Here is a 26,736-nt window from a genome sequence, read left to right on the forward strand (position 1 = left end):
ACGTCACTGATCCCTGAAATGGTTTAGAACGTTTTAAATACCCGTTTAAAATGACCTTCTGGATAAATACACGTTTAAAACGTTTATACGCAGTAAATTGTTTTAAACGGTTCCCTAATATGGGATCTCCCTCCAAGCAAATACAGCAAACAAACAACAACAAATAAAAAAATAAAAATAAAAAATAAAAAAATAAAAAAAAGTGCTGCATCTTACATCTAATAACATATTCGTCAGTGAGGTTTGTATTGCAAAAGAGCAAACCTAGTAAAACAGCAAGAATATCCCTCCGACAGCTCGTTTGAATGGCTTCGGTTGAGAGGCGTTCTCTTGGATTGAGAGTCAATTGCGTGTACACCTCATTTTTAAACCCAACAAAGACAATACCTTCATACAAAATCCTTCGCAGCGTGTTTGAAGTCCTGAGGTCAAGCACTCGGACCCATTTCCACTGAGTTTAGAGGTCAAGAAATTAATCATGTAAGTGAAAAGGGAAAAAAAAAAAAAAAAAAAAAAAAAAAACCTCATGCAATTTGTATTCATCCAACCTTGAATACCTGTAGATTGTCACCACAAATCCAACATAGGGGAGTGTCCTAAGACCGCAAAGTTTATTCACAAAAGAAGCTTGTTCCAGTAAAATGTCTTGATGACATTTGTAGGATAATTTACATTCAGTATGCATAGTTCGTGTTTTGTGATACTAAAGCTCGTCGACAGTGTAGCGTTACACTGTACAAGAGAGCACTTCCTATTTTAGGGTCGGTGCTCTCGTGGCATGTCTAACTAAAAAACAATGATGGATAAATTCTCGGAGGTGCGTCGAAGGTACACACTCTGCTAGCCGACTCGAAAAATATAGTCTCATCTGCTCTCCAATTGCACTTCACTTTTATGAAGGTTTGAGCCTCCCTACATGCAAGTGCTAAAGCAAGAGGCAGATAAACTCACCTACACCAATAAACATGCTCCCGGAACATGTTACATGATTGAAGCGGTGAGAACTTCAGGAACATATTTAACTGATTGTTCTGACAGGGGGAGGGGCACAAGGATCACGCGCCGCCAGTCTCTCTTCAACCGAATTAAAAAACTCATGGCTCAATGCCTCGGAGGCTTCTATTCGGACTTTTGGATCGACCCGCAAGCATTTTTCCAGCAAGTCGCATAAGTCAGGTGGTAATGTGTCCCGCATCTCAGGTCTTCTTGCATGAGCACTACACCAGTCCATTACTGTCGTGGATTTGTAATTCAGTGTCTCAAAACCCTGCCATGTACCACAAAGTACAATAAGCTTCAAGTACGAGAGAAAAAATTAGCTTCATGCTCTTCTCTTAGTTGCCTCAAATTGTCCTGACGGATCTCCACGTTATTTTCATAGCTTCCTAGGCATGATGTTGATCAGTTATACCAACAGCAATTGTATACTGCATTCCTAAAACAGAGAGGAACTGAAGATGTGGGCATACTGGGGGAAGTTTGTGGAGACAGTCGTGACCTCCTGCCAGCTTTAGCAAGTCATCCACACCCCGAAGTTTAGCAATATCCCTCAAAGCTCTGCAAAATCGTTATCAAACAACCACCTGAGTTGGATACAGGGCTTGTTTCGATTATTGTAACACTTATTGATCACCTAAATCATGGCAACTATGTCCTTACAGACAGATAAATAGCAGCAAATTGAGGAATATTGTGAGGTAGATCGTACTGTTCGCTGCTGTTTGACGGGAAGGGAGCTTTGCCTGCAATTAGTTGCAACAAACTCACGCCTGCAGACCAAATATCTAATTTCGTAGTTTGCATGTTGGACTTCAGCAATACCTGGAACCCTCGGAGGTAGAATGATTATCAGAACATGCCAATTTCGTAATGCTGATGAGATTTCTAAGAGAAATTGAAGGATTTTAACCGAAAAGCTGAGGTGATACACCATGAGCTGAAGTACTAAAGCTTTCAGACTAATGAGAAGGATAGAATGCTATGGTATGTAAGATAACTACAAGAACGATCAACAAATAGAGGATAATTGAGTTGAAATCACTGACAACTTGTGAAAGAAATTGAAGATGTTAGATCAAAAGATAAATCAAAATGTATAAGGGGTTACCTCAGGTGCACGGTAACCCTTCGTTCCAGCACATGGTCCATCCTTTGCTACAGGTACATGTCGACGAACTCCAACACCTGAACGTTAGATTTACGCGAAACATAATTACATTAAGACGTGATTGAATATTCGCATAGAACTTTGTTAATGACATGGTCAGCCCACAGAATCAAACATCTCGGGTTTCAACTGAAAAACTGGTAATTACATTATATGTAACTCATAATGTCATGCATGTCAGAGCCGGACATTCTTAGCTAAGAAAACCCAACAGGACTTCACGGAGCCAGAATCTACAAATACTCCAGCTTGTAGTAGAGAATTATGAGCAGGGAACTGTACCTTTCGTGCTGGGTCGAGGCGGAGATACAGGTGCTCGGGCAATCGTGTTCTTCTTATCTTGTATTGCAGCAACGCGCTTACGTTGGGATGCAGGGGGGACAGTAGTAGGTGCAGACGATTGTGGTTGGTTACGATTCTTGAGATACTGTGCAAATCGAAGCACTCCAACAGTTGGAGGCATCCATGCAAGATCACCCAGAGCTGACTGAGGAGGATGTCCATCATCCGGCTCTTTTAAGGAAGTCTGAGAGTGGCAACTTCAAATACGTTAGATCTGATGACACGAGAATGTGCCCAGCCACTTCGGACCACATAAAGTTGTGCCAAGATGATATTCACTCCGTTACAGCATATCAAATAACTTTCGGACAACACCTAAACAGGACTGCTTCCAGCTCTGACTGGATCCCCTTGTACAGTTAAAATTCAATATAGCTTTTAGCTGTCACCGAAACTTAAAACAACAACGCTATGTCCTGACTTTAAATCAATTGAGTTCATTCAAGTATGATGGATTCTCGACTCACAACGATTTTCGAGGAGCGTCGACTATGGCGTGATCTTTGAGTTAGGACAACGGGATCGCACACTGTGGGAGCTTTGGAGCTAGAGTTCACTGCAGCGGATTTTCTGGAGTACTCTTCTCCAAGCGTTGAAGTGGACACACCATTGACCCTTGGGTTTAAATTTGTAACTGTCCGGATGCTATTATTTTGTCCGGCTACAGATGGCTGTTCCGATTGAACAGGTGAAACGGCCCCCTTGTCAGGATGCCTGAATTGAACAAAAAGAAGAGCAGGAAAACTCAATGATAGCTACTTACAAGGCACTTGAAGTGAATCTAGAAAAAATATCTTATTCTAAAATTTCAGCGATGCTCCAGAACTATGAGAAGGCAACCCATACCTGGACAGAGCATCAGCTCGAGGACTTTTGCTGTTGCAAGATTGTCCAGCTTGATTATTACGCCCATTCGAAATTTGATGGCGCTTAGAAGGGGTTAACTCTATCTCCTTGCGTACACGCTTACCAAGCACATTCTTGGAAGACGTTATCCGTAATTCTTTGTTAGTCTCTTCTTTACTTAAATCTTTTAAAGGCTTGGATATTACTCTCTTCGATTTACCTGCAACAAATAGGTGCTCAGATGTTCAAAACTTATTCGAATATGTTTGAAAGGAATGGACAATATATCGTGCTCATAAGATGAACAAAGTTTTAACAAAAAACCAGGATCAACCTGAAGCTAATGTTGGTGTTGACGTCATCTGTGACCACAAGAACAAACGATAAGTAGATATAAATGTTGAAGAGACGCTTGGAGTCTGGATAAAACGTCAAGTATAGATGAAACATCACGAACGACAGACTCAAAATTTTATTTATTTATTTATGTATTTACTTCTTATTTCAGTCATGTCAAATTGGGTATCATAAAAGTTGCGCTGTCGATATTAGTGACTTAACAAGGATGACAGTCAACCCATTAAAGAAAGGAAACGGAGCCTGAGTATTCATCTCACCAATGCAAGGTTGAAGTCAACAAGGTATCCAGTGCCTCTAGTTCGAGAAAATAGAAAATTTCCCGGTTTTACGTCACGGTGAACTATCCCCTGATGAAAGAAACATGAGTTCGGTCAGACTGAAACTCTGAGGGTGCTGTAACTACAGAAAAACGGAAATAAGGGCACGAGTTCCACCTGCTTGTGCAGGTATGCGAGGGCTTTAAACAAGCAATAGCCATATAGTTGCAGTTCTTGAACCGTTATTTCTTTCCTTAAGACCTGAACAGAATCAATAATCATGCGAATGTAGGTTGATCTATCACACCAGCGCAAACTTTTCGTGAGCAAGACATTCAACACCTGCCTCATGATGCCAGTGACGGGAGGACATAAATAGATCAGGGGTACACAAATTCCAGATCACAACGCTACAGAGTAGCCAGACAGGATCAGAAGCAGGCATTTCTCCTTAATCAGGAGAACCCTCTTAAATCCACAAGAAACTAGAATCTGAGATTGTTACCTCAGGTTTGTCATGCTCAACATACTGTAACACTAGATTGGGGCGCAGATTCTCCTTCAAGCCCTCCTCATTATCCTGGGTAGGGACTTCCCATACCACTTCTTCGCATCGTGTAATGTATTCATGCCCTCTGGTTTAAAAGCATACGCAAAATAATATGTTCTTGTGAATACATTACGTCAACATCTTTCAAGAGGAATCATTTTGAAGGCTTCGAGAAGGTATCATCTGCCGGTTACGTTGTGCAAATTGATAGATTTGGGATGGCAGAAAAATTTCACGTGAATTGAGTCAAGGTAAATCATACTCCTAAAACATAAGCGACAAAAGATTCAGAACAGAGCGACACGAAACTTACCCTAGTTTTTGTAGCATCTTGATTTCATGGTTAACACATTCAGGAGTAGTCTTTTCCAAGGGACCTACAGGAATGGTCCCATTCAGACAACGAAATAGAAACAAGTCGATCTCACAATCCATGGAAGGGACATACTGAAACATATCAAGCTGTCGACTCAAAAAGTAACAACTGTAGAGGCAATAATGCTAAAAATCATGGTACAAATAGAAAGGTTACATTTAATTGCAAAAAGTTGGTTATCTCCCTTGCGCTTTACTTTAAATACCGTGCCATATCCCCCTGAACTCCGGAATATGGATAACACAGGTGCCACGATCACTATCACGAGAGATTCGATTGAAAAAGAAAAGATGTGAATTCACAACATGCAATGCAACAGCTCCTGGCTTGCAACATAAGTATGACAATCACCAAGAGGTTTGTGAAATAAAAATTAAATCCAGCATGTTATCAGTGTAGGAACGCAATGATGTACAACGTGAGACAAGGCACACCTGACCCCTCCTCTCCCAGCACAACATAGTCTTGAAACTCAGGAATCCGTTTCGGCAAAGCCGGTTTCTGCAAGCGTTTGACTGAAATTACAACATGCTTCACCAAATTCACTATTAAACGTAAGAAAAGATATTAGGGAATGTGAAAAAGCATGTTAAAAAATAATGATGCAGGCTGAGAAATGTACCTCTTTAATGTCCAAGTCCTGTGCAACACCACCCTTAGCAGGGGGAGAGACCAAGGAGACGCTAGGCACGGCTGGAACCAGAAAGGTTGCTCTATTAGAGCGTAGTGTCCCAGTACATACCCCACCATAAGTCTCGAGTCGTGACCGAAGCCCAATTAAAAAATCGGCTGTAAGACCAATCCTGTTATCCTCTAAAACTTGCAGAGGTGAACCTTTCAGTGCACAGAGATCTTGTATCTCACGTGCACAGACTGGAAACAAACAGCATTGTTGCTGGAGTTCTTCGACATTACAAGCTGTTCCATTATTCAGAACCAAAATTGCAATATGGAGTGCCCTTTGACTTGATTCCATTAGGTTGAAGGCTGCCATATGTTTAGAAGTATAATTATCAACGAGAATTTTTTCATCTTTTCAGACAGAATTATATAAATCGCTCCTAAGAGACACTCAGGGAGCTACCGCTGCGGTTCCAGTAGTATTCAGGAACCTCAACTCGGCATGCTACCATCATCCATTGCACGATTAGCGAGCTTGCAAAACTCCAGGGAACGATCGAGATGGACTCGAATTACATGTGCCTACTGCTGTCCTGGCATACGCCAATAAACAATGGTTGAATTAATGAATTGCAAGCTTCACGCAAGGTAGGAAGGAAATTCACGAAAAACTCGAGATACACGTTGAGATACAATTCCCTGGTAACAGCACTGAGGTTGGCAAGGACTAGCAGTATGTATTGGAGGTTCAATTCGAACTTGTCTCGAAAAAGCAATGTAATAACGCTCGCTGGAATAAAACAAAATTTTCATAGAGATTACAGAATCGCGAGTTACCCCGTGAACCCAAGATCCACAGTGATACACACTCGAGGCCTATCAAAGTATGCACAAGTCAACTTCAAAACGCGTCAATCAAGTAACTGACCATACCTGACAGTATTAACAGGCGCAGGTGAAGAATACACTGCAATGCGACCGTTTCAAAGCAACCTTAAACCTTCTCCGAAAGGTCACCGGCGTACCAACTGCAAATCTGGCTGCCCTATCTACCAGAACAGGACCTGTTGCTGCGCTGCAACGTCATGCAAAAGCCACTCTCCCCGTCTTCCATCCTCCCCACAAGCCTCCGGAGTCCGCGCACACGAAAACAAACGGATCCCAAAGAACAAACGGTCTCAACTACTTCACACACCACTACACGAGCACATCTGAAGTGGACTCGACGTAATTCAAAAGTTATAACAGATCTCGCACTGAGACGACGATTTCAGTTGTAAGCAAACCGCAGCGCACACAGAAAAATTTGCTGAAGCAAAAATCGAGAGAACGGGTGGCTATGGTGTAACTGCCATGGCCGAACACGAAGACGAAAGGAGGAGGGGATGGCGGGAGTGTGGCGGGACGGTCCCATCAGTTTGCGCGCGCTCACTCAAATCTTGCGGGAAATTTGGGGAACGCTTGGCTGTAATGGGAAACGGGTTAGGGGAACTTCATAGCACAACCGAACTCGCGAGAATAGCGGGAGCTGGACCAGTCAAACCTACTGTGTGTATTATATAGAATACACGTATGTTTGTATGTATTCCATGTACGATAATAAGGGTTATGATGCTACATCTATTGTTCTGTGAAAAATGCGTATTTTACTTTATCAAACATCATTCTCCATTTTCGTTTTATTTCTTAATTTTTTGACACAATTGGGATATACCTACTACTTTGCTTAAAGATTTGTTAACTAAGGGGTATCCAGTTTTAAAACACTGCTGTTGAAGGCCAATAATTGAAGCACTATTGTATATATTTGCTAATTGTTAGGGGGTGGTAATTTTCTATCACAGCTTCATAACTGATTAATCTGCTTAGTGGTGCCTGTTGGTCCCACTCATTTTTTTTCTATTTTTCCTCACATCCATCAATCCACAAGGCATATATGATTTATTCCAACATGTGTCATTAAAATAACAATGATAGTTTTTTCATGTGCACAGAAAAAAATTTTAAAAATAAGAAAATTTATTTTATTGACTAAGTATGTCTAATTGCAACTTACACATGTTTTGAATTTGGATTCTTTTGTCTCAAACTTTTGATTAGTAACATGGCATTTCAAGCAGGTTCTTACCAACAATCCCAAAAACCATGATGGATAGATGATGGTGATGGAAAGGTAACCTAGCATTTGCAACTTGCAAATATTATAATTTTCTTCCCTGTAGGGTAGTTTTTACAAATCTCAGAGCTTTTTGTATTTTGAAAACAATCAATATCATTCACCTTGTTATTTGCATTTTTTTCAATGTTCCACATTAAGATGAAACACAAACAAAAGTAACTTAACATAAATAAATAAAATTCTAAAAATTTAGACGTAGTTTGTGTACATGTATAACTCTCTCTCTCTCTCTCTCTATATATATATATATATATACATATACACATATACAAACATGTGTTTCAAATGACATCAACTAATTTTAATGCTTTAAAATATGTCACTTTCAAAAACTTAATTTTTGAAGTTTGAGGACCTGGAGACGCGTGCAGTGAGCAAATGAGCCACTAACAAGTCGTCCAGATATCAACAATAGTCCCGGATATCAGTAAAAGGTTACGGATATCAACACTGGGCTCGTAGCCCACGCCAAGCAGAGTGTACCACCTCAAATCTCCAGCCTCGTGTATTATTTAAAAACTCGGAAGCCCATGCTGGCTGACGTGGTTCTAGCCGGTTCTGTTCACACATGAGGTGGCATTGTCACATTGACTGCACTTGTGTGTCCTAATGTCGACGTCCTCTCGCTACGTGGCACCACGCTCGATTCCAGTACGATTCCAGGTTTCAAAACTGCCTAGGCCGTGAAAACTCTCCATGTGGAATGATGAAAGACAGAACTGCGCACGAGACTGCGCGTGAGACCGAGCCTGGGACTGCATGCGAGAATGCGCATGATAACAACCACGGAACTGAGCATGAGACTGAGCGTGGGACTGGAGCCTCTTTCATATTCTGGATCGGAGCACAGCAGCATAAGCCTCGTCGCGCAAATCCGAATTCCGTTTTGGCAATGCGTGTGAGAATTGCGTGTCTGGGTTGGGGTTTGCAATTGATTATCCGAGATTCATGAACCGTTCATCGAGACCGTATGCTTTCTACCAACAGGCAGTGACCTGGGAGTTGGAGGAACGCTCCATCCCCAGGGCAACACCGCGTACCGCAGAGTCTCGGATGAAGAAGTAAAACTGGCAGAGCGACGGGTTTCGTTTTTTTCATGCCGAGATTCTTGCGGTAAACACCCAAGAAAAGCATATCCTCCACTCTGTTAAATGACTCGACAAATACTGTGGCGACTGAAGGAATCTCCCGCATTGTGATCCGTTGTCGCGCTGCCCCATTTGCCGCTGCCACTTCTTTAAAAGGGTTCCGTTTTGGTTCTTTCAGGGGCCACTTCAGTAGTTTTGGCTGCGCAACGGGTAAACCCACGTCGTCGAGGACCATGACAAGGGAACCAGTCTTATGGTGACCTGACCATTGGGTTGCAGGCACTTGGTTGACGGTCCTTTTGTCTTCTCCTGACTCCATGGATCACGCTCTTATCAACTGGTCGGTGAGAACTACCCTGCTGAGGGTCTGTTTCGACCTTCCGTTGTTACCTACATACCTACGGAGAAGGGGAAAAAAGAGATGGAGGAAAAAAGTTCAAAAGAAACTGATATACTTGACTGCCGTGCCGAAGGACAAATTACCTACTTGATACAAATCGCTTCAAGCATGATAATTATGCCGGAGTAATTAAAGCTTTCAGCTTCAGCAACCAAGTTGAGTGCTTCGAAGCTATGGTCCCAGCCTCTAAGTTTGGCGCTGAAATAGGGAGATGGGTATTCGTAATCCCATTGGCAACTTCGTTTAGCCCCCCTGTTTTGACCTTCGCTAGTGGAGGTAAGCACCACAGTCAAACAGTAATTTCATAGAATTCTGCGATGGATTATGAACGCATTGGTTTGTCATGTTTCTGGGCAGAGAGCAACTTCCAAGGAGGATGCAGAACAAAATGCAAGCCACGTTGCTGCTTCCAACTGGTTATTCTAAAATTAGATTCAGATCCGATTGTGGGTGATATCCTAATGTGATCAAGTGGGGGTTATGGGGGGGTTTTCTCTGCATTGATATTCTTCACACCCGTGTGCAGTGTTCTAAGCATCGTGGTTTCTTCATAGCTGCCATGTGCAAGGTTTCCAAGGTTCTACACCATGTCGTCGGCCAAGGAAACAGAGAGAAGTTTGACGGGGAGATTAAGCTTTCTTTCTTTTCCAAAAATGAGAGTTCTCTGAGTTTTTGAGGGTGTCTTTGTTCCAAGTTTTACGTTTGAAAGGGTAATTTTGACGTTCGCTTGGCTTGTTTTACGTTGACTGCTGGTTCGCACTGTTTTTTGCACTGGAGCTTGCCTTGCATGGTGACGTATCGGACCGTGTTGAAGTTTTTTCACCACACTTCGTTCGTAGTTGTATTAGTATTCTCGTATGCATACACGCGGAGGGTTGGCTGGTAGTAAACTGACGACTAGTGAGTCTGAGGCTCAGAGCCCAGAGGGCGAGTGGGAGAGACAGTGGCGGGGAAGTCGAGAGAGACAGGGCAAGAAAGCTCCGAGGACGCTTAAGCGCGAGCGATCGTTCTTCTTCCTGTCTCAGGTACACGGCTTCATCACTCGGAGCGGTAGAATTAGCCGCTTTCATTCCCGGACCCCCTATTTCTGTTGGCGTTCATTTCTTTTTGTTTAGGAGCTTTTTCCCGCTTTCATTGCAGCGCTTTTAAGCTAGATTTGATGCCGAGAGCAGGTTTTAACGCGGAATCTGTGTTCCGTCTTGCTTGCCGGGGATTTTCTATGTTAGCAAGTAGGATGTCGGAACCTGTTATCTATGGTTGTCGGATTAGCCGAATTGTGGTCCTTTAGGTTGAGTGTTTGGAAAGCCATAGCATGGGGGGGGAACCAAACTGTAACTGTCGCCAGTAGCTTTAAATCTTTGCTGACTCATCGGCATCGGTTGTAAATCTTTATTGTTGAGTTGACGACTCTTTTGAGTACTTTTAGACATCCATATTCGCATTTTGATCACTGTACTCCACGCATGTAGCAAGCATGTACACGGGTCTTTACGTTAGCTTGAGGTTTCCACAAGCCCTCTCCTGCTTAATGGGATTGGTTTCTTGCAGGAATGTCTGGCGTTATAGACCCCTTGCAGACTCCTTGTGTGGAAGAACAGGGCAAGTCACAAGAGGATTCGTGGGAATCTGAGAAAACGCGGTCGCATTCGCCTCCATTACTTCCTGACCAGACTACTGTCGTGCTTCAGTGGTCGGTTGAGCAAGTGAATAATTGGCTCCTACACAGTGTGCCAGCAGAGCCCGATCGATTGAAAGGTAGCTTGTCTTATCATACAAACATCATATAATCTCCATCATATAAACAACTCATTTCATGTTTGTCCGGGAGTATGTGATTTGATTCGGATTAGACAAAAAGGTGCTACGAGTCGAAATCGTAGTGCGCATTCAATAACTGTTTATGAACGGTACGCATGAGTTCCGTACTGTCAATTTTTATGTGTTTTTATCTATCTTAGGATTATTACTAAATGCATTCCGTTTGGGTCGAGTTTCTAATCGATTCGTGGTATCCAAGCAGATATTTCTAGCAAATTCATAAGTGAAGGGGTGGATGGTTTGACCTTACTAACCTTGCAACGAAGTCATCAAGCATGTGCTAGCATGACTGATCAAGAGTGGCTTTTATTGAAGGTGTGTTTTTTTCAAATCTTAGTCAAACTTTGATGAGGGAGAACAACTCTAGTGTTTTCAGAACTGATTTTCAGTTTTCTAACTTCCGTGTATTGTGAAACCATTTCGAGAGGTTGTTCCTGTCTGCGGTTCTTCTCGAGAAGTTTACATTCGAGTTCTGTTTTAATTGGCCAATTCTTTCGATTCCACTGGTTATGAGTTGTCATGGCGATTTTTGAAACACTTTTGGATCTGGACATAAAGTTTGAGGAGATTTTTTCAGGCAATGTGTATCAAGTTAGCAGTTCAAGTTATTCCTTGGTTGTGACGTGAAGCAGAACTTGTGTCGCAGGTGGCCAGACGGTGGCTAATGACCCAAGGTGAACGTCCGTTGGTTTCTTGGCCAAGTCGTGTTAAGGTCAGAAGTACTGAAAGCTGCGCTACACCTCCCGACACACCGCAAAGTGCAAGGTACCATCAGTATTTTTCTCTTGATTTTTTTTTTGAATTTTGAATTTTGAATTTTGGCTCGTACAGAAAAGCTGGGTATATGCATTTACATGATTTGCTGGTTCCTTTTCGGTGATTGATCTCTTTGTTTTGTTGTGCCTTGTGGTTCTGTGAGCTTCCGTGCGCTTGTTTCGACTTGAGGGATCTGCACGTTTTTATTGCTAGTTTTGTTTAGAGAAAATGGGTCCCATCGTTCCAGCTTCAACCCTGTGCTAAGTAGATAGTGCTACATGGTGATGGTTCTGAATTCTTGCTCATTAAAACTTGCGGTTCATGGAATCAGATCTGACAAAAGTGTAAATCTCAAAGAGTATCATGACACATCAGTTTCTCCTCTAAAACAATGGAAGTTGCCAAGACTCCAGTGGGGAAAAGACGACCAGGTTCATTATCCTGAACAACCTGTGGTCTTCGTTAATGTTATCCGTTGTAACAAGTGTGGTACTAGTTGGGCTGTTGGCTATGAGGTACTTAGTGGTGTTGAGCTTGCTCTCGTTCTTGCTGAGAGAACTGCAGTAAAGAAACAAAATCTCAAATATTCTCGTTATTTGTGTTGATTACAGGAAGAGGCTCTAGGAAGAGAAGTGCAACATTTGCGTGGAGAAATTGTGGGCGCTGAGGAGCGGGAGAATCTACATCTCGCTCAGTATGTTGATAATTGAGTGGTTGTTATAAGAAAGAGAATTGTTAATCGATGAATTGTTCGATGCGATTGTGTAGAAGATGTTATAACTTTGTTGTGTTATTTCCGTTTTATGAAGGATGAAGGATATGAGATTTTTTCTGTTTTGTGATGTGAACTTCAGATGACTGTTTCAAGTAGGGGATAATCCCTGTAGTTTTATTAATTGAACAGCTATGCTATTGGGTTGGAAATTTGGACCGAATATTCATATGCGAGATGTGGAGTTTGATTCAGGACAATTTTGTCAGTATTTAACTCAAGATCTTGATGGCAGATTGGATCATGTTGACGAAGTGCTACGGACCTCTCAGCTTTCTTGCTACCTGCACACACGGACGGTAAGCTTACATGTTACAAGCCCCTGAATATCAAGTAATTTATTTGTTGAGTACGTTTTGAAGCCAATTTCCGATGAAACTAAATGGGTTGAGATTCGTTGGAAAAGGAACTGGTGTAGAATGTATTTGGTGTCATTGGAAATTGAACACTGGCTGTCTACCTATCGGATTTCCGGAGATGTCATGAGCAGTGAATTGGATTTTTTTAGTCCGGTAATTTTATTATTTTAATAAATAAGCATTGTGTCCTTTTGCAGAGATGGACAGCTTTGTCAGGGGAACCCCCTGTGGATGACACAGATGTTGATGACTGGTTGCTGCGCTTTGTTGTGATTCGAGGATCATCTATATGTTTCTTTCTGCGGGCAACAGGTGGGAAATCCGATTCCTTTATCCAGCTTTTGTTGACATGTTTTTCATCTTAATTTTTTTTCCGATGTGTTTCTAGAGAACATATTCGCATATGTCGGCAAAAGCGATGGCTCTAATCATGTCATTATGCGTTAGCAGGGCTTAAATGTTCGTGCATGTTTTTTATTTACTGATAAATTTAGTGAAGGTCTCGACATCCACTAAAGTATGATTTCGCTTTTCTTAATTAAGTTTCATCATAACCAGTATTCTCAATTTGCTTAAATTTGGACGATATCGTCTGGAAATCTAATGATACCTCAACGGTTTAGATTTAAGGCCACAAGGCACAATTATGAGGAGTGAAATTGTGGAGGTTGGCATCATTCCAAACCATTTGCATCACCAAGGCGATACTAGGTGGTCAGCATTCCACATTACCACTTGCCATGGCCTACGTCTGGAATGTTCGTCACTCATTAAGCTTCAGGTGTGTGTAATGAGGATTACCTCTGCACAACAATTTCCTGCTACCCTATATGTCACATTCCATCTACTCAAAATGCCGAATGAGTTCTCAAAAGCATGGACATTCCTCCTTAAGTCCTTGGATTTCGTGAAAAAGAGTAATCATTAATTCATTGTCGTAGTAATGCAGATTAAACAGTAAACCGAACGATGTCTGTCTTTGGAGTGGCTTGCATTGCTAGGCACAAGACACGTCATGTCACTGAGAATCATGTTTGGTGGGCTCTTTGTGCAGATCGACTGTTGGATGTCAGTTATAAATGGGGGATATAATTATGGAGACCTTTTGAGGGAGTGTTCACCTCATGTAAATGGAGAGAAAAGCCTTCATTCCATGGAGTCGAATGCAGCGTTTTTTGAGAGGTATGCCTAGCCCCTCAACAATTGCAAAATTTGTTTTTTTCTCTCAAGTGGAAGTATGATGAGACAGTAGATTCGACAAATTCTAGTGAGTTTACAATTTTGACCTTTACGTAATCTCTTCAGAGAAGAAGGTGCTCTTTTTGGGGAAGTCGATTAAAGTGGCGAAAATCATGTTCTATGCATACGAACTTCAATGCAATATCTGGCTGCGGAGTTAGGTTGGCAACTGTGCATTAAGAAGAAAACAGTTGAATACCTTCAACAAGTCATATCATTTCTTTTGAAATACGGCTTGGGTATTCACCGCGAGTGATTCTCAAAGTCTGGCTGTGCGTATGCATTCTAAGGTATTCCATCTTTGTCACAACTCTCAAGACTTCTGGTGTAAGCATCACAATTCATGTTTTTGCTAGCATTGGCAGAGCATCGACAGAGGAGAAGTTCAGCATTTTTCGACTCTTTTCACTCACTGCACAGGGAGAAACGTTGCAGAAAACACGGGCCTTGATACGGAATCCAGTACCAGTTTGCTTGGTGTACTACAACCTGTGACAGTCGAAGTGTTTCAGCAGCTGTCAAGTGATTCTTTTGGGTAGCAATTCTAGGGCTCGAAGTGCGATCTCATTGCTCAGATTTTCCAGTAGACTTCAGTTTGGAATTATGCTCTTGCATAACTGAGAAATGCCTGTTGTGATAAACATTTTACGTTCGTCACTTGGGTAGTTCTCGTTACATAACCTTTTGTATTATATAGGCATTGAGGCGACAGACGAATGAACCAGACTGCTGAGAAATGTGCTGTAATATGCTCTCGCTTGCCTTCAAACCTGACTGCTTGGTGAGTGGTGTGGATTGGAAGTTTTGATTCTGTGTTTGAACTAACAGAAACTTGTGCTGTTTTCATCTGCAGTCTCAAACTGATGTTTAAGCTTTTCTAGATTTTCAGTAAGCTTAGTTGGAATATAATCTATAATGCAAGGTTGGGTCAATAAGGGTGACGTGGTTTAGATAGTAAACAAAAGCTATAAATATTAGACTCGCAAATCAAGTCTGCAGGAAACTGGGTGATCTCTCATTTTATTTTATTTATTATCATCCTTTGCATCCTTTTAAATCTATGGATGAATGATATAGAAGAAACGAAGAATCTGTTTTATTATGTAAGTGATGTTAAAAACTAATGAGTTGTAAAATTGTACAGGAATACAACGAGCAGTCTATGTGGAAAAATAGTTTACTGTCATCAATTGTTCGTAGTATAAATTTCACGGTGCGGTTTGGTCCTAATGCTGACTCTAAACTGCAACATAAAATAATAAATTTTTTCGTATGTCATTAGATGGGTGTATGATAATTGTTGTGTTTGTGAGGTGAGTTGTGTTGGTCGATTGAACTCATACATGATTTTAAGGGCTGCCCTGAAATCTAAACCTAAAACAGGTAAAATGATGAGCATACATTGAAGATTAAAATAACATAAAACAAAAAACAAAAGTGGATGAAAAATATTGAACCTACCTAAACAATAGCAACATAATTCAAGTAATTTAAAAAAAAAGAAAACGTTACATAACTCATGACTGAAAAATGAAGCAAATGAATTATTCTAAATGATAAAATAATTAAAGGTGACTATCAACACACATATAAATAATATACATATATTTAAATAGTCATTGTGTAAACTACATGGTCTTCAGCAAATTGGCAAAAATCACCTCAACCTCCATTTCCAAGATAAAAAATACATATATCTAGTTACAATGATCTACATACATGATTAAGGCCATGTTATTTTTTTGGGAAATGTTAAATAGACTCAGGTTTTCACTAAATCAACCTACCCATGATGAAGAATATGGTAATAATGTGGTTGGTTATCATTGATTTAGGATCCAGTAGTGGAAAAATGAATCTAGAATTCATTCATTCATTTATTTATTGTTTTTTTTTTTCATCATCATGGGTGGTTCAATTTAGTAAAAACTTGGGTCTAATTTACATTCTCTTATCCTCTTCTTTCTTTCTTTCTTTCTTCTTCTTCTTCTTCTTCTTCTTCTTTTATTTTATTTTATTTTATTTTATTTTCTGAAAATAAGTTTCAGTGTCAATAATGTGCCACAACGTCACAAAGCAAAACCAGGCAAGAACCTTAAATCATCCACAAAGCGAAAAACAACGACCTACCGTGACCCTCATTCATCTACTCTTCATCCAAATGGACGCAAATTGAGGACTGTATCCCATAACCAACGATACCCGGACCGCTCAGACGGACTTTCCAGGGTTTCGAATCGAACGGGCGGGGTGCGGGCATGATGCCCCAATTCCGATCGCTTAGAGAGCTCGGCCTCGTTGGTATCGCCAACCTCGGCCCTGTCTCCGTCTCCGTTGAATCTCTCTCTCCACCCCCCATTACCTCGTCGGATTAGCTGCCTTGCATCCTCACTCTTCACTGTCCCCGCAATCGTGTCTCTGCTTCCTCCCTCTCCGTCGCCATGGAGACTCTCCAGCAGCTCACATGCTCTACGGTTAGTGTTCTTCTTCTTCGTATTCTTTGCTTCGCCGTCTTTGCAGTTTCAGCTTGGTGGTGTATTGAGAATGGCGCATTCAGGCGTTGTTGTTGCGAATGATTCGTGTGGGTTTGTTTGTAGAGGAGATGGGGATATGTTGATATTGTTTGTGCGAATTGGGTTAGGGGTATTTGATGTGTGGGGGGTTGCGTTTTGGTGGGTTAGGTGGAGTTTGGTGAGGTTTTAGTGATAGTTATGGAGGGGTTTAAGGGTCCTGATGTGGGTCTGTTGGGTTGTGGTAGCGTGCTTGTGGTGTTTTCGCGTCTGGGAATGGAGTGCAGCGTCAATGCGAGGAGCGGTCTGCGGTTCTCCTGGGTGGTGCTAGAAAGGGGATGCGATGCAGCAGCGGTAGCTTTCAGACGGGGTCGCTTTCTCTGAAGCGTGCTGTTGAGAAATGTGTTCTGGTTGGGGAGAAGAAGGGTAATTCGAGAGCGCGCAATGGTGCTCTGTCCGCTACCTGTGAAGGGGAGAAGATTTTGGTTGCGAACAGGGGCGAGATTGCCGTGCGCATCATTCGCACTGCGCATGAGATGGGCATTCCTTGCGTGGCCGTGCATTCCACGATTGATAGGCAAGCCTTGCACGTACAGCTGGCTGATTCAGCCGTATGCATTGGCGAAGCTCCTAGCAGTCAATCGTGAGTATACTTTTCTTTTCTTTTCTATGTCTTTCAACCACACAGTACCACCTCGAAGTTATCGCTCCCTGATATCCTAGTTTCAAAGGTGTTTGTTGGTTGCAAAGGAAAGTCGTCATTAAAGTAATTGCAATGCACTAGCATTTGTAGAGCGGTTATATTTCGCAAGCTAAAGTCACGGGCAATTCCATAGGCATGGATATTTGTACGCATGGGTTTTGTTTTATGCAAATCGAAGTCATCAAAAGGCGCGTTTGTTGTTCGCTGTCAAAGTTGCGTCCAGATTCGTGATATATGCTTTTTACTATCTGTTCTTCTGTCAATCTGTGCCGAAAATGGCAGTGTCATTATTGATTTTTGGTTTCACTTCGCCTGTTAATCGCTTTCTTATTTGTGAGCGTACATATCGTTGAAGGATCCGGTCGGCTGGCTGTGAACAGAATATGGCGATTGATGAAAGCTTCTACCTTTCTTGTGTTTTGAGGTTATCGTGACGAGTTTAATTCTCCTGTTCTGAATAGGTACCTCAATATTCCGAACATAATAACGGCTGCAATCAGCCACAGGTGCACGATGTTGCACCCTGGCTACGGTTTCTTGGCGGAGAACGCGACCTTTGTGGATATGTGCAAGGACCACGGTCTCAACTTCATTGGGCCGAATGTGAGCAGCTCTTCCTAACTCGTTGAACCCAATTCCCGTTTTTGCACGCTTCATCAACTGTAATGATTCATGTATCAGCTACCATGTCGATAGCGACCTCGAGCGTCTTTACTTCTTGTAGGCATTGCCGCACTGGCATGTCGTTGTAGACTTTTAAAGTCTGGATTGAATCTGTGTGGTCTGCAGTCGGACAGCATCCGCGTCATGGGAGACAAGGCAACAGCGCGAGAGACTATGAAGAAGGCTGGAGTCCCTACTGTGCCAGGCAGCGAAGGTCTTGTCCAGGTGATGTGACTGTCTGATGGAGAGTTTTGATGTTCGTATTGGGTTTTAAACTACCTGTTCAAGTGATGAAGGACCGGAAAGAAATGGCAGTATATGAAGACGCAGCAATATTTTTATCATTCAAACATTACTCTCACCCTATGTTTTTTGGTTCAATAGAGCACCGAGGAAGCAGTGAGACTAGCCCACGAGATTGGTTTTCCAGTTATGATCAAAGTAAGTTCCAATCATCGAAATGGATTCCTCTCATTTCATTCGATGTGTACATCAAACCCTCACCGGTCTAGCGCTTACATGACACCAGATCGTTCGATTGTTCGAATTTCCACAAAGAACTCTTTCGCTATTCTCGAATCTCAGATTTTTAGATATGAGTTTGTTTTTATTTCGCGCTTTTAATCATGTATGTCTCTCTTGCTTCTTATTTTAAATGAAGCAATAGAGAAATTAATAGGAGCCCTGGGTGCTGTTTCCTGCCCTTGATGATGATCCCAATCTTAAGTTCATGTTATTCGTATTTGAAAGTCTAAGGAGAAGTATTTTGATTTATCTTTATTTATTAATTTTTAGACCTCTTGATTGCTGTACCTTCAAGTTTGGAGTGCTTTAGGTTCACGAAAATCGCATGGGATTTTATCAGCTGGGCAGGTCCCTTGATACCTGGATCATCAGTTTACTAATTCCAAGTGCTACACTTTCCTCTTTTATTCCCTTCTAGCTAACTTCTCTCTTCCTCTTGTTGTGAACTAGGCCACGGCTGGAGGTGGCGGTCGTGGAATGAGACTGGCAAATGAGCCTGGAGAGTTTGTGAAACTTTTACAGGTATGTATTGTTTACCTTTTTATAATCTGGTAGAAACTTATGATACTCATTTTTCTAAGTTTTGGACTTACCTTATGATCATTATTGACTGAGCTCACAAGAATCAGACATTCCCTCCCTGGCTGTTACTATCTTTAAGGATAAGAAAATTGAGGTTCGTGCAGAAAGATAATGAGATCACTCAAGTACATGGTCTTCTTTTATGTGCAGCAAGCTAGGAGTGAGGCAGGCGCTGCTTTTGGTAATGATGGTGTTTATCTTGAGAGATACATCCAGAATCCCAGGCATATTGAATTTCAGGTATGACTGATTTGTTGATCTGCAACCTATGTTCTGATATTCTAGATTCCCTGGACAGCAACGTACATTTATAAGGACACTGAAAGCATTAGACTCAGGTTTCCTAAATTGAAAACATCGTTCCTTATTTGAATTGCAGGTCTTGGCTGATAAATATGGAAATGTCGTGCATTTTGGCGAGCGTGATTGCAGTATTCAGGTAACTTGATGGGTGCTACAGGTAGATGGAAATCTTGTTTGAATTAAAAATCGTTTATGAGATGTACAGAGATTTCCAAGTCCCTTAGTTGTTGTTGGTGGCAAGCTCTGTAGAGAAATACCACCAACCAATGCTAGTTCAGCATAGTTTGAATTTGTTCCATACGCTCTTCATACCAGTGAATAATTGCTGAACTTGCAAATGAATTTGTCGTTTTTCCTTTGACAACAGAGAAGAAACCAGAAGCTTTTGGAAGAAGCCCCTTCCCCCGCTCTAACTCCGGAGTTGCGAAAGGCAATGGGTGATGCTGCTGTGGCTGCTGCTGCCTCTATTGGATACATTGGAGTTGGTACAGTGGAGTTTTTACTTGACGAGGGTGGCAACTTCTACTTCATGGAGATGAACACACGTATTCAAGTGGAACACCCTGTGACAGAAATGATTTATTCCGTCGATCTGATTGAGGAGCAGATTCGTGCAGCATTGGGAGAAAAGCTAAGGTTTACTCAGGTAGTGTCTTGACTGGAGTTGGAGGTTCGGAGGATCTTTTCTTGGTTTTTTGCAGAAGTATATGATGTCAGATTCATATTACGAGTGTGAAATTCCCGACGCCGTCTTCGTCAGCTAAATTGATTTCATTGCTGCCTGGCGTTGCAGGACGAAATTGTACTAAGGGGACATTCAATTGAGTGCCGCATCAACGCAGAGGATGCCTTCCAAGGCTTCCGTCCTGGACCAGGTCAGAGCAGTTATTTACTAACTATACAGACGCTTAACGCATCTGTCACAATACATGTAAAATGAACGAGATTTCGTATAATAAGAATGACAGAGAAACAGAAGATTGATTAATTTTCATCGTTGTTGGGCTGGAACCGCTGGGAGCATATATTGACATTTTAGCAAGAATCATAACAAGAATGGACAATAGGTTTTTTCCTCATGTTCTGCTGCTACTTTTGTTTGCCGTTTATTAGCAATTGCATCAACTGACAGGTCCTCTTTTTCATGTGCAGGCCGTATTACAGGCTATTTGCCTCCCGGTGGCCCATTCGTGAGGATGGACAGTCACATCTACACAGACTACGTAGTGCCTCCCAGTTATGACTCTTTGCTGGGAAAGGTCAGTTTCGTTCTCCCGTTTTTAATATTTAATATTTGATTTTTGGATCCAGTTTTTTATAATGTACTTGATGCTGTTATACTGAAAAAGTCACTCTGTCTATGCAGCTGATTGTATGGGCCCCAACAAGAGAGAGGGCTATTGAAAGGATGAAGCGAGCTCTGAATGACACCATTATTACAGGTGAATGGCAGCCGCATCCATTCGTAATCAGTACTTGTGGTTGGAGTCTTCAAGTCTCGTCATCTAAATCTCATTTTCAGCGATGTCTCAGTAATGAATATTGCTCGGAAACTAATCTGGATATTCGTGGAATTGTCCCAGGCATACCGACAACTCTTGATTACCACAAACTCATTCTAGACATCCAGGTTCTTTCAATAACTTAGTTTCTTTCTTTGCGATGCGATTCCATCATTTTCAAGTCCTTCGCATTCCATGTATTGAGTTAGTATTTGGAAAGCATATTTTAGAACATATATAGTTCCTCTTGTAGATTGATAAGCCTAGGGTTATTTGCGGTGGACTCTCTGCTCATACCCCATCAGTGCTTGTCCTTCGCTTTGGAACTAATAGTCCAATTTTATTTCAGGACTTCAAGGATGGCAAAGTAGACACAGCTTTTATCCCCAAGCATGAAGAAGAGCTCCAAGCTGTAAGTGAACTTTGAACATTGTTTTGCAGGGTCTGGATTTCTTAATGACGTTAGAAATCAATTAGTCTGAAATTTCATAGAATTGCAATGTGTTCTACCTTCGATTCGCTATCATCTGTGGTGCTGATCCACTTGTTTGTGTTGTCCAGCCACCAACGTTCCCACAGTCTTCAACACCAGTCAAGGAAACTGTGAAAGCTGCTGCGTAAGCAACTTTCATGGTGCTTATGCAAAATACCAGTTTGTAGCAACTTGGTGGACTGAATTGTCTTGGAAGTGTTAAATCAGAAAATTAGAGTTATGAGGTTTGGTATTGGATCAGTCTTGTTACATTAGATAATTTTGAAACTCAGCCCATCAATTTGAAACTGCAATTAGTACCAGTAAGCATTATTAACGCGTATTTTGCAACATATCCTTAGTTCACAGTGGTTTTCGCACTCCCAGCTGAGATTTTATGGCATGAACTCTTTTCTATCGTGGTTTAGACAGATTGCTAGTACATATTAGTGGGTACGTCTAACATTGAATGGAGATTTTGACCAAATCGACGTAGTATTTATGTGCTAAGGAATTTTAATCAAAGTTGTTCCAAAGCCTTGCTCATCCACTTGTTTGTGCATTTTTTGCAGCTTGCAATAATACTGCTCGAATGTTCTGTTCTATAATAGACTCCTGACATCAAAATGGGTACGCCAATGAATCTGTATTTAACAATCCCGACGTAGAATTTCACTCCAACCAGTTTCAATGTAGTGCAATGTTAACTTGATTACTTGTTTCTGTTCATTTTTGCACAACTAAACCTTGAACTTCAATTGATCAGACGGTACTTCGTCAACAATTGTAAAGATTTTAATGCCTATGTTGGTACACGAATTGAGATGAGTTTAATAGCATCGTCATTAACGCGCAAACAAAACATTGTTTACGTTGTCTAATCATAGAGTTTATGAGGTTATTTCCTCGCAGTCAAATTACATTAGCACCTTGATGATTCGGCAAAATTGGAGAAAAATCATAGAAGTATCAGATTTATTAAGCCAACTATTGTAAATTCCCACTAGCAATGGCACCCACAATGGCTGCACTGCAGTCATGGACGAGCTCCGACGCCTTGCATTTTACTCGGTACCATTATCGAGCTAAATTCCAGACTTGCTGTAACGGATACTGTTTGCTGGGTTGTGTGTTGACGTGGCCCGATGGGTTTACGGTGACAAATCTTAGACCTTAAAGGATTTGAAATTTTTTGTGGGGATTGGGTCCCTGTGGAGTAGACGCTGGTGGCATAGCGGCTGCTTTACAAGAGGTGCATCGTCGATGCAGCTCTGAGCCTGTGAACCCACGTCATGGTCCTTGAAAGGGATTGCAATGCAATACGGGCACGTTTTGATACACTAATTCGCGTTCACTGCAACATACCATGGAGAAGAGTGCCGTGGTTATCGAGATCGGAGGAAATCGGAGCTGCGCAATGAAAATGAAGCTCTGTCGGCAGTCTATTAAGGTAATTAGGTCTTGGTTGCGAAGAGAGGAGAAATTGCAGGTGCATCATTCGCAATTGCGCATGAAATGGCCATTCCATGCGTGGCCAAATTCGATACGCATGCGCTGCACGTTGAATTGGCTGACGAAGCCGTGCGCATCGGTGAAGATCCCAGTGGTCAGACGAGATTATCTCTCTTCACGAGTACCCAGAGACCTATGGAGCCACTGAATACCAACCTGAAGGTTACCTTTGCTCTCTCTTTGTCCGTGACTGCCAGAATGTTTTTTACAGTTGGGTGGGTCGGACATAAAATCCAATGCCTCGCAGATGTATAGCACTAGTACCGAGGATAATAAGCATTGATCCCTCTTTCGTTACTTGAAATTCCTACTATTGTGATACTTAACAGTATAAACCCTCTCCTGGTTCCTCGTTGCCTGCACTTCGACCTCTTAAAGATTCTTTGTAGTAAAGAGCTGTCTTCAGACTGCATTATTGTTACAGAACCTCCAAGGTTTTACACAACCTTCATTCCACACACTAAGAGGAACCCCAAGCTGTAAGTGAACTCTTATCATGGTTTTTATTATCTCCATTAGGGTTATAAAATGCGCAATTGAACTATACGAAAGAACCGCATCCAGATCTTGTAATCATGCAACGTTAAATCCTGTCTACCGCGTCAACACAGTTTTGATGCAATCTTCTGCATTTCCAGTCATCACCACTAATCATAGCGACAATAAAAGTAGCTACGTATGCCCACATTGGATTGTAGTGAAACCATATGGGACCCTCTGAGGAAGGCCATTCATTGATTTGCTCCTGGAATTGATTCTTCTACTTGCCAGTTGCAACAACTTCAGCCACTGGCAGCACAATTCAGCGTTTTGTTGCAGAAGAAAGAAGCCCAATCAGTACTCCAGTCTGTGGCAATCTCATGAAAGATTCCCAAGCGTGATCATTAAAACTTATAAAACAGCCGCTTCCAAGGTTAACCTTTAACCGAGCATATTTTCACTATCGTTGAAAGTCGAGAACGACACAGCCTGCAGTAGCTACGAAATCTGGAGTTAGTCACCGTGGGATTCAGGAGGATGCTCTCCATGGAAAACCGCTGTAACCTGACAGATGGTGGGCCTCAACCTCGCATGTGGTGCGGTGCTTAACACCAAGGGACAAAAAAATAAAAACAACTAAATGAAGCGAACATCAGACATTCTCCACCAGGTACCACACAACCACGAGAAATGCTCTTTTGCTGTGGGCACGCTGTTCGGCAGCACGAAACCCGTCCTCATTCACCGACTCTACTTCCACGTGAGATAACCTGCAACATCTTCTTCTTCTAGCCACAAAAAAGTTTCTAATCTCGGAGACTCCGCCAACACTCTGGTGTGTTACCCACCTGTTTTGAGTTATGAACTCTGTGTGTATGGAGGAAGTGTTGCATGGATCTGTAATCTGCGAAGTCCTGCAATCCTGTTTATTTTTCTAGCTCAAAACATGACCTTGGAACCATTTCTGTTCAAGTGACAAAAAAGAAGAGAAAGCCAACTATCATATCAGGTTTCATCTTGCTGGCTATGGAAATAACGGAAAGCTGGATTGTTTTGGGGTAAAGACAAACAGAGCTGATATGCTTTGTGACTTGCAGAGGTGCAGATGGGTCCACCATATCTCTCACTAATCCTAGATCTATTGCAACAAACAGGATGTTGTCATTCCTACAGTCTACAGTTCACCGGAGCCCTATTCTATTGTAGCTTTTTCCACTCATAGCGCCCAGTATAGCGATGCAGTGAGTGTAATTTTGAGACCCAACCCTCTTTGATTAACTCTGAATTGTTTAATTCTGACATACTCACCGTGAATCAATCCCCAAATTGGTTACCAGACAAGATGAATATTCAAAAATCAGTGTTCATCCAAATAAAGAATTCGGCACAAGTCTTAAAACTTTAGTGTGTCCACTTACAGTTGGTCCAAGGGTGGGGAGAAGAATCTTAAGAGGACATTAAAGTAATACAATCCATAAGTAGAGTCAAAGAGAAGACGCAATATCTCAACAATATAATATATATATATATATATATATATATACATACATACATACATAGACATAGACATAGTAAAATCAAAGCTAACATTGTCATTCAAGTTTCAACCCAAGACCTCATGGGAATTGTCAACTATCTTTGCCATTTTAAAGAATATTTACTTAAATCAAAGAATGTTTATTTCAGAAAAGGATTTTATTAATTTTGTCCCTTGCCAATGTGGTGGCAAGGAGTTGGAAGTGGGCCAATTACAAAATCATTGTGGGTGATAATCTAACAAATGATATTTGTTCACAAGTCAAGTTTGGAAGCACTTTAGGGTTTTGGTATACTTTAAAACTGTTTGGTTTGCACCAAGTTATTTGAAAAGACTGTAACTTGAGAGAAACTCTGGTGATTAAAATTGCATTAATTTTTTGCATGGCTGGTGTAAATGGTGTCTTTTCCAATTTTAAACAATAATTAAAATTGCGTTGCATTAAAAAAATGCCCCATACAGCATTTTCTACCATAGATTACAATTGTTGATTATAAATTAAAATATTGTGTTTAAGACTATGTAAATATAGAAGAAGCTCAATGGATGATATTTTAACATTGTTCAATAGAGATGTTATTGTTGTTGTTGTTGTTGTTGCTTATTTGTTGTTTTGTTTTTGTTTTTGTTTTGTTTTGTTTTTATTTTTTTATTTTTCTGATTTTCTGATTTTAGAAAAGCATGTGTATGTATATATATGTATATTAAAATTGTATAAATTTAGACATTGTTTAATCATGTACTACAACCATAATCATAATTAAAATGTGTAGTTTTTATAAAGAGTATCTACAACATTCTGAAAAGCTTTTTTGGCGCAAGAATCGCACAATTTCAATTTCAACTTTTTTAGTAATTTATCATATATTCTTAAGCAATAGACAAAATTATATGTTGGAATAAATTAAATTTATAGAATTCAAACTAAAATGATGAAAATGACAGGTTTCACTTTGAAACAAAGGACTAAAATTTTCAAATTAATTTAAGAAATATAACAAAAAAAATTCAAACTACTTTTGAATTCACAAACAAACGTTGCAATACACTTGCCAAAGAAGTGCTCACAAAAGTTTTGCAGTAAGAATATAACAAGGAACAAGTTGGGAAATAACCAATTTACAAAAGAAATGCCCAATCAAAAAAAACTAGCCCTATCCAAATACCATTCCACGTCAAACCCAACCCTAAAAAAAAAAAAAAAAAAAAAAACAAACAAAACAAAACACAAACACAAACAAACAGAAATGAGTTCTTACTCGCTTAGTTCTAAAAATCCACGAAGGTCCCGTTCACACGGCAGCATCGAAGTACAGTAAAAATGGATGAATTACCAACGATGAACGTGGAGAAAGAATGAATGATATCGCGAGTGGGGCCGGAGAGGGGGCTGCAGAACGCGCGACACCCGTCGCGGGTCCGAGGCGTGGTGCGGTGACTGGCCACAGTGGCCCTTTCTTCGCTTCCTTCCACCGCGATATCTTTCCCAGGGGGTTTCTTTCTTCTGGTTATCTTTCCGTGCTTTTGTATCTTTTCCTTTTTCCCTTCCTTCCCTCCATCCTTCCTTGGAGCCCTGTCTTCCCTTCGCTTCCCTTCCGTTCCATGCCCTGGTTGTGGTGGTGGTGGTGTTGTTGCTCGGGGTCCTCTCCTGGTTGTTGTTGTTGTTGATTCTTCCGGTCTTTCTTGTGACACTTTCTTTCAGAAGCAACCCTGCTACTGCTTCTCTTCCTGCTCCTCCTCCTGTTCCTGCCTGTCCGCACTCGCACCTCGTGCTTTAGAGCGTTCTCGCATCTGGCCACTCTGTATCCTTCACGCTC

The 26,736-nt window shown here is 41.3% G+C and overlaps 3 protein-coding genes across 8 annotated transcripts; 2 read left to right on the forward strand and 1 right to left on the reverse strand.

Moving 5' to 3' along the window:
- Nucleotides 1-282: 282 nt before the first annotated feature.
- LOC112276370 (uncharacterized) lies at nt 283-6,855 on the reverse strand. Of its 2 annotated transcripts, XR_002967982.3 has the most exons (17): nt 6,453-6,818; nt 5,521-6,112; nt 5,333-5,399; nt 5,055-5,117; nt 4,836-4,899; nt 4,478-4,607; nt 4,150-4,233; nt 3,973-4,062; nt 3,690-3,717; nt 3,356-3,575; nt 2,977-3,223; nt 2,450-2,693; nt 2,108-2,184; nt 1,709-1,821; nt 1,470-1,557; nt 952-1,267; nt 283-422 (listed from the first exon to the last, which is right to left on the reverse strand). XR_002967982.3 is itself a non-coding variant. In XM_024507621.3 (16 exons), the coding sequence occupies exons 2-16, from the start codon at nt 5,890-5,892 to the stop codon at nt 1,019-1,021; spliced, it is 2,136 nt and encodes a 711-aa protein (XP_024363389.1). In that variant the 5' UTR covers nt 5,893-6,112; nt 6,453-6,855; the 3' UTR covers nt 585-1,018. The 2 variants fall into 2 exon arrangements, 1 of the variants encoding a protein (XP_024363389.1); XM_024507621.3 differs by lacking the exon at nt 283-422 and having other exon boundaries at nt 585-1,267; nt 6,453-6,855.
- Nucleotides 6,856-9,683: 2,828 nt separating this feature from the next.
- Nucleotides 9,684-14,899, forward strand: LOC112276518 (uncharacterized). 5 transcript variants are annotated; one of them, XR_016500484.1, is made up of 12 exons: nt 9,687-10,211; nt 10,735-10,941; nt 11,207-11,319; nt 11,651-11,769; nt 12,092-12,191; nt 12,372-12,454; nt 12,768-12,831; nt 13,089-13,203; nt 13,515-13,672; nt 13,946-14,073; nt 14,197-14,420; nt 14,566-14,877. XR_016500484.1 is itself a non-coding variant. In XM_024507909.3 (12 exons), exons 3-12 carry the CDS (start codon nt 10,737-10,739, stop codon nt 14,228-14,230), a joined length of 1,119 nt encoding a protein of 372 aa, XP_024363677.1. In that variant the 5' UTR covers nt 9,698-9,896; nt 10,104-10,211; nt 10,735-10,736; the 3' UTR covers nt 14,231-14,899. The 5 variants fall into 5 exon arrangements, 2 of the variants coding, with proteins under 2 accessions (XP_024363676.1, XP_024363677.1); XM_024507909.3 differs by having other exon boundaries at nt 9,698-9,896; nt 10,104-10,211; nt 14,197-14,899; XM_024507908.3 differs by having other exon boundaries at nt 9,684-10,211; nt 14,197-14,899.
- Nucleotides 14,900-16,532: 1,633 nt separating this feature from the next.
- Nucleotides 16,533-21,743, forward strand: LOC112276517 (biotin carboxylase 1, chloroplastic). The gene is made up of 15 exons (XM_024507907.3): nt 16,533-16,604; nt 16,889-17,283; nt 17,805-17,946; nt 18,133-18,231; nt 18,391-18,447; nt 18,982-19,053; nt 19,264-19,353; nt 19,493-19,552; nt 19,784-20,062; nt 20,210-20,291; nt 20,569-20,675; nt 20,783-20,858; nt 21,000-21,046; nt 21,268-21,330; nt 21,480-21,743. Exons 1-15 carry the CDS (start codon nt 16,572-16,574, stop codon nt 21,537-21,539), a joined length of 1,662 nt encoding a protein of 553 aa, XP_024363675.1. The 5' UTR covers nt 16,533-16,571; the 3' UTR covers nt 21,540-21,743.
- Nucleotides 21,744-26,736: the final 4,993 nt, after the last annotated feature.

Source organism: Physcomitrium patens, chromosome 24, assembly GCF_059467195.1.
Source record: "Physcomitrium patens ecotype Gransden chromosome 24, ASM5946719v1, whole genome shotgun sequence".
Taxonomy (NCBI): domain Eukaryota; kingdom Viridiplantae; phylum Streptophyta; class Bryopsida; order Funariales; family Funariaceae; genus Physcomitrium; species Physcomitrium patens.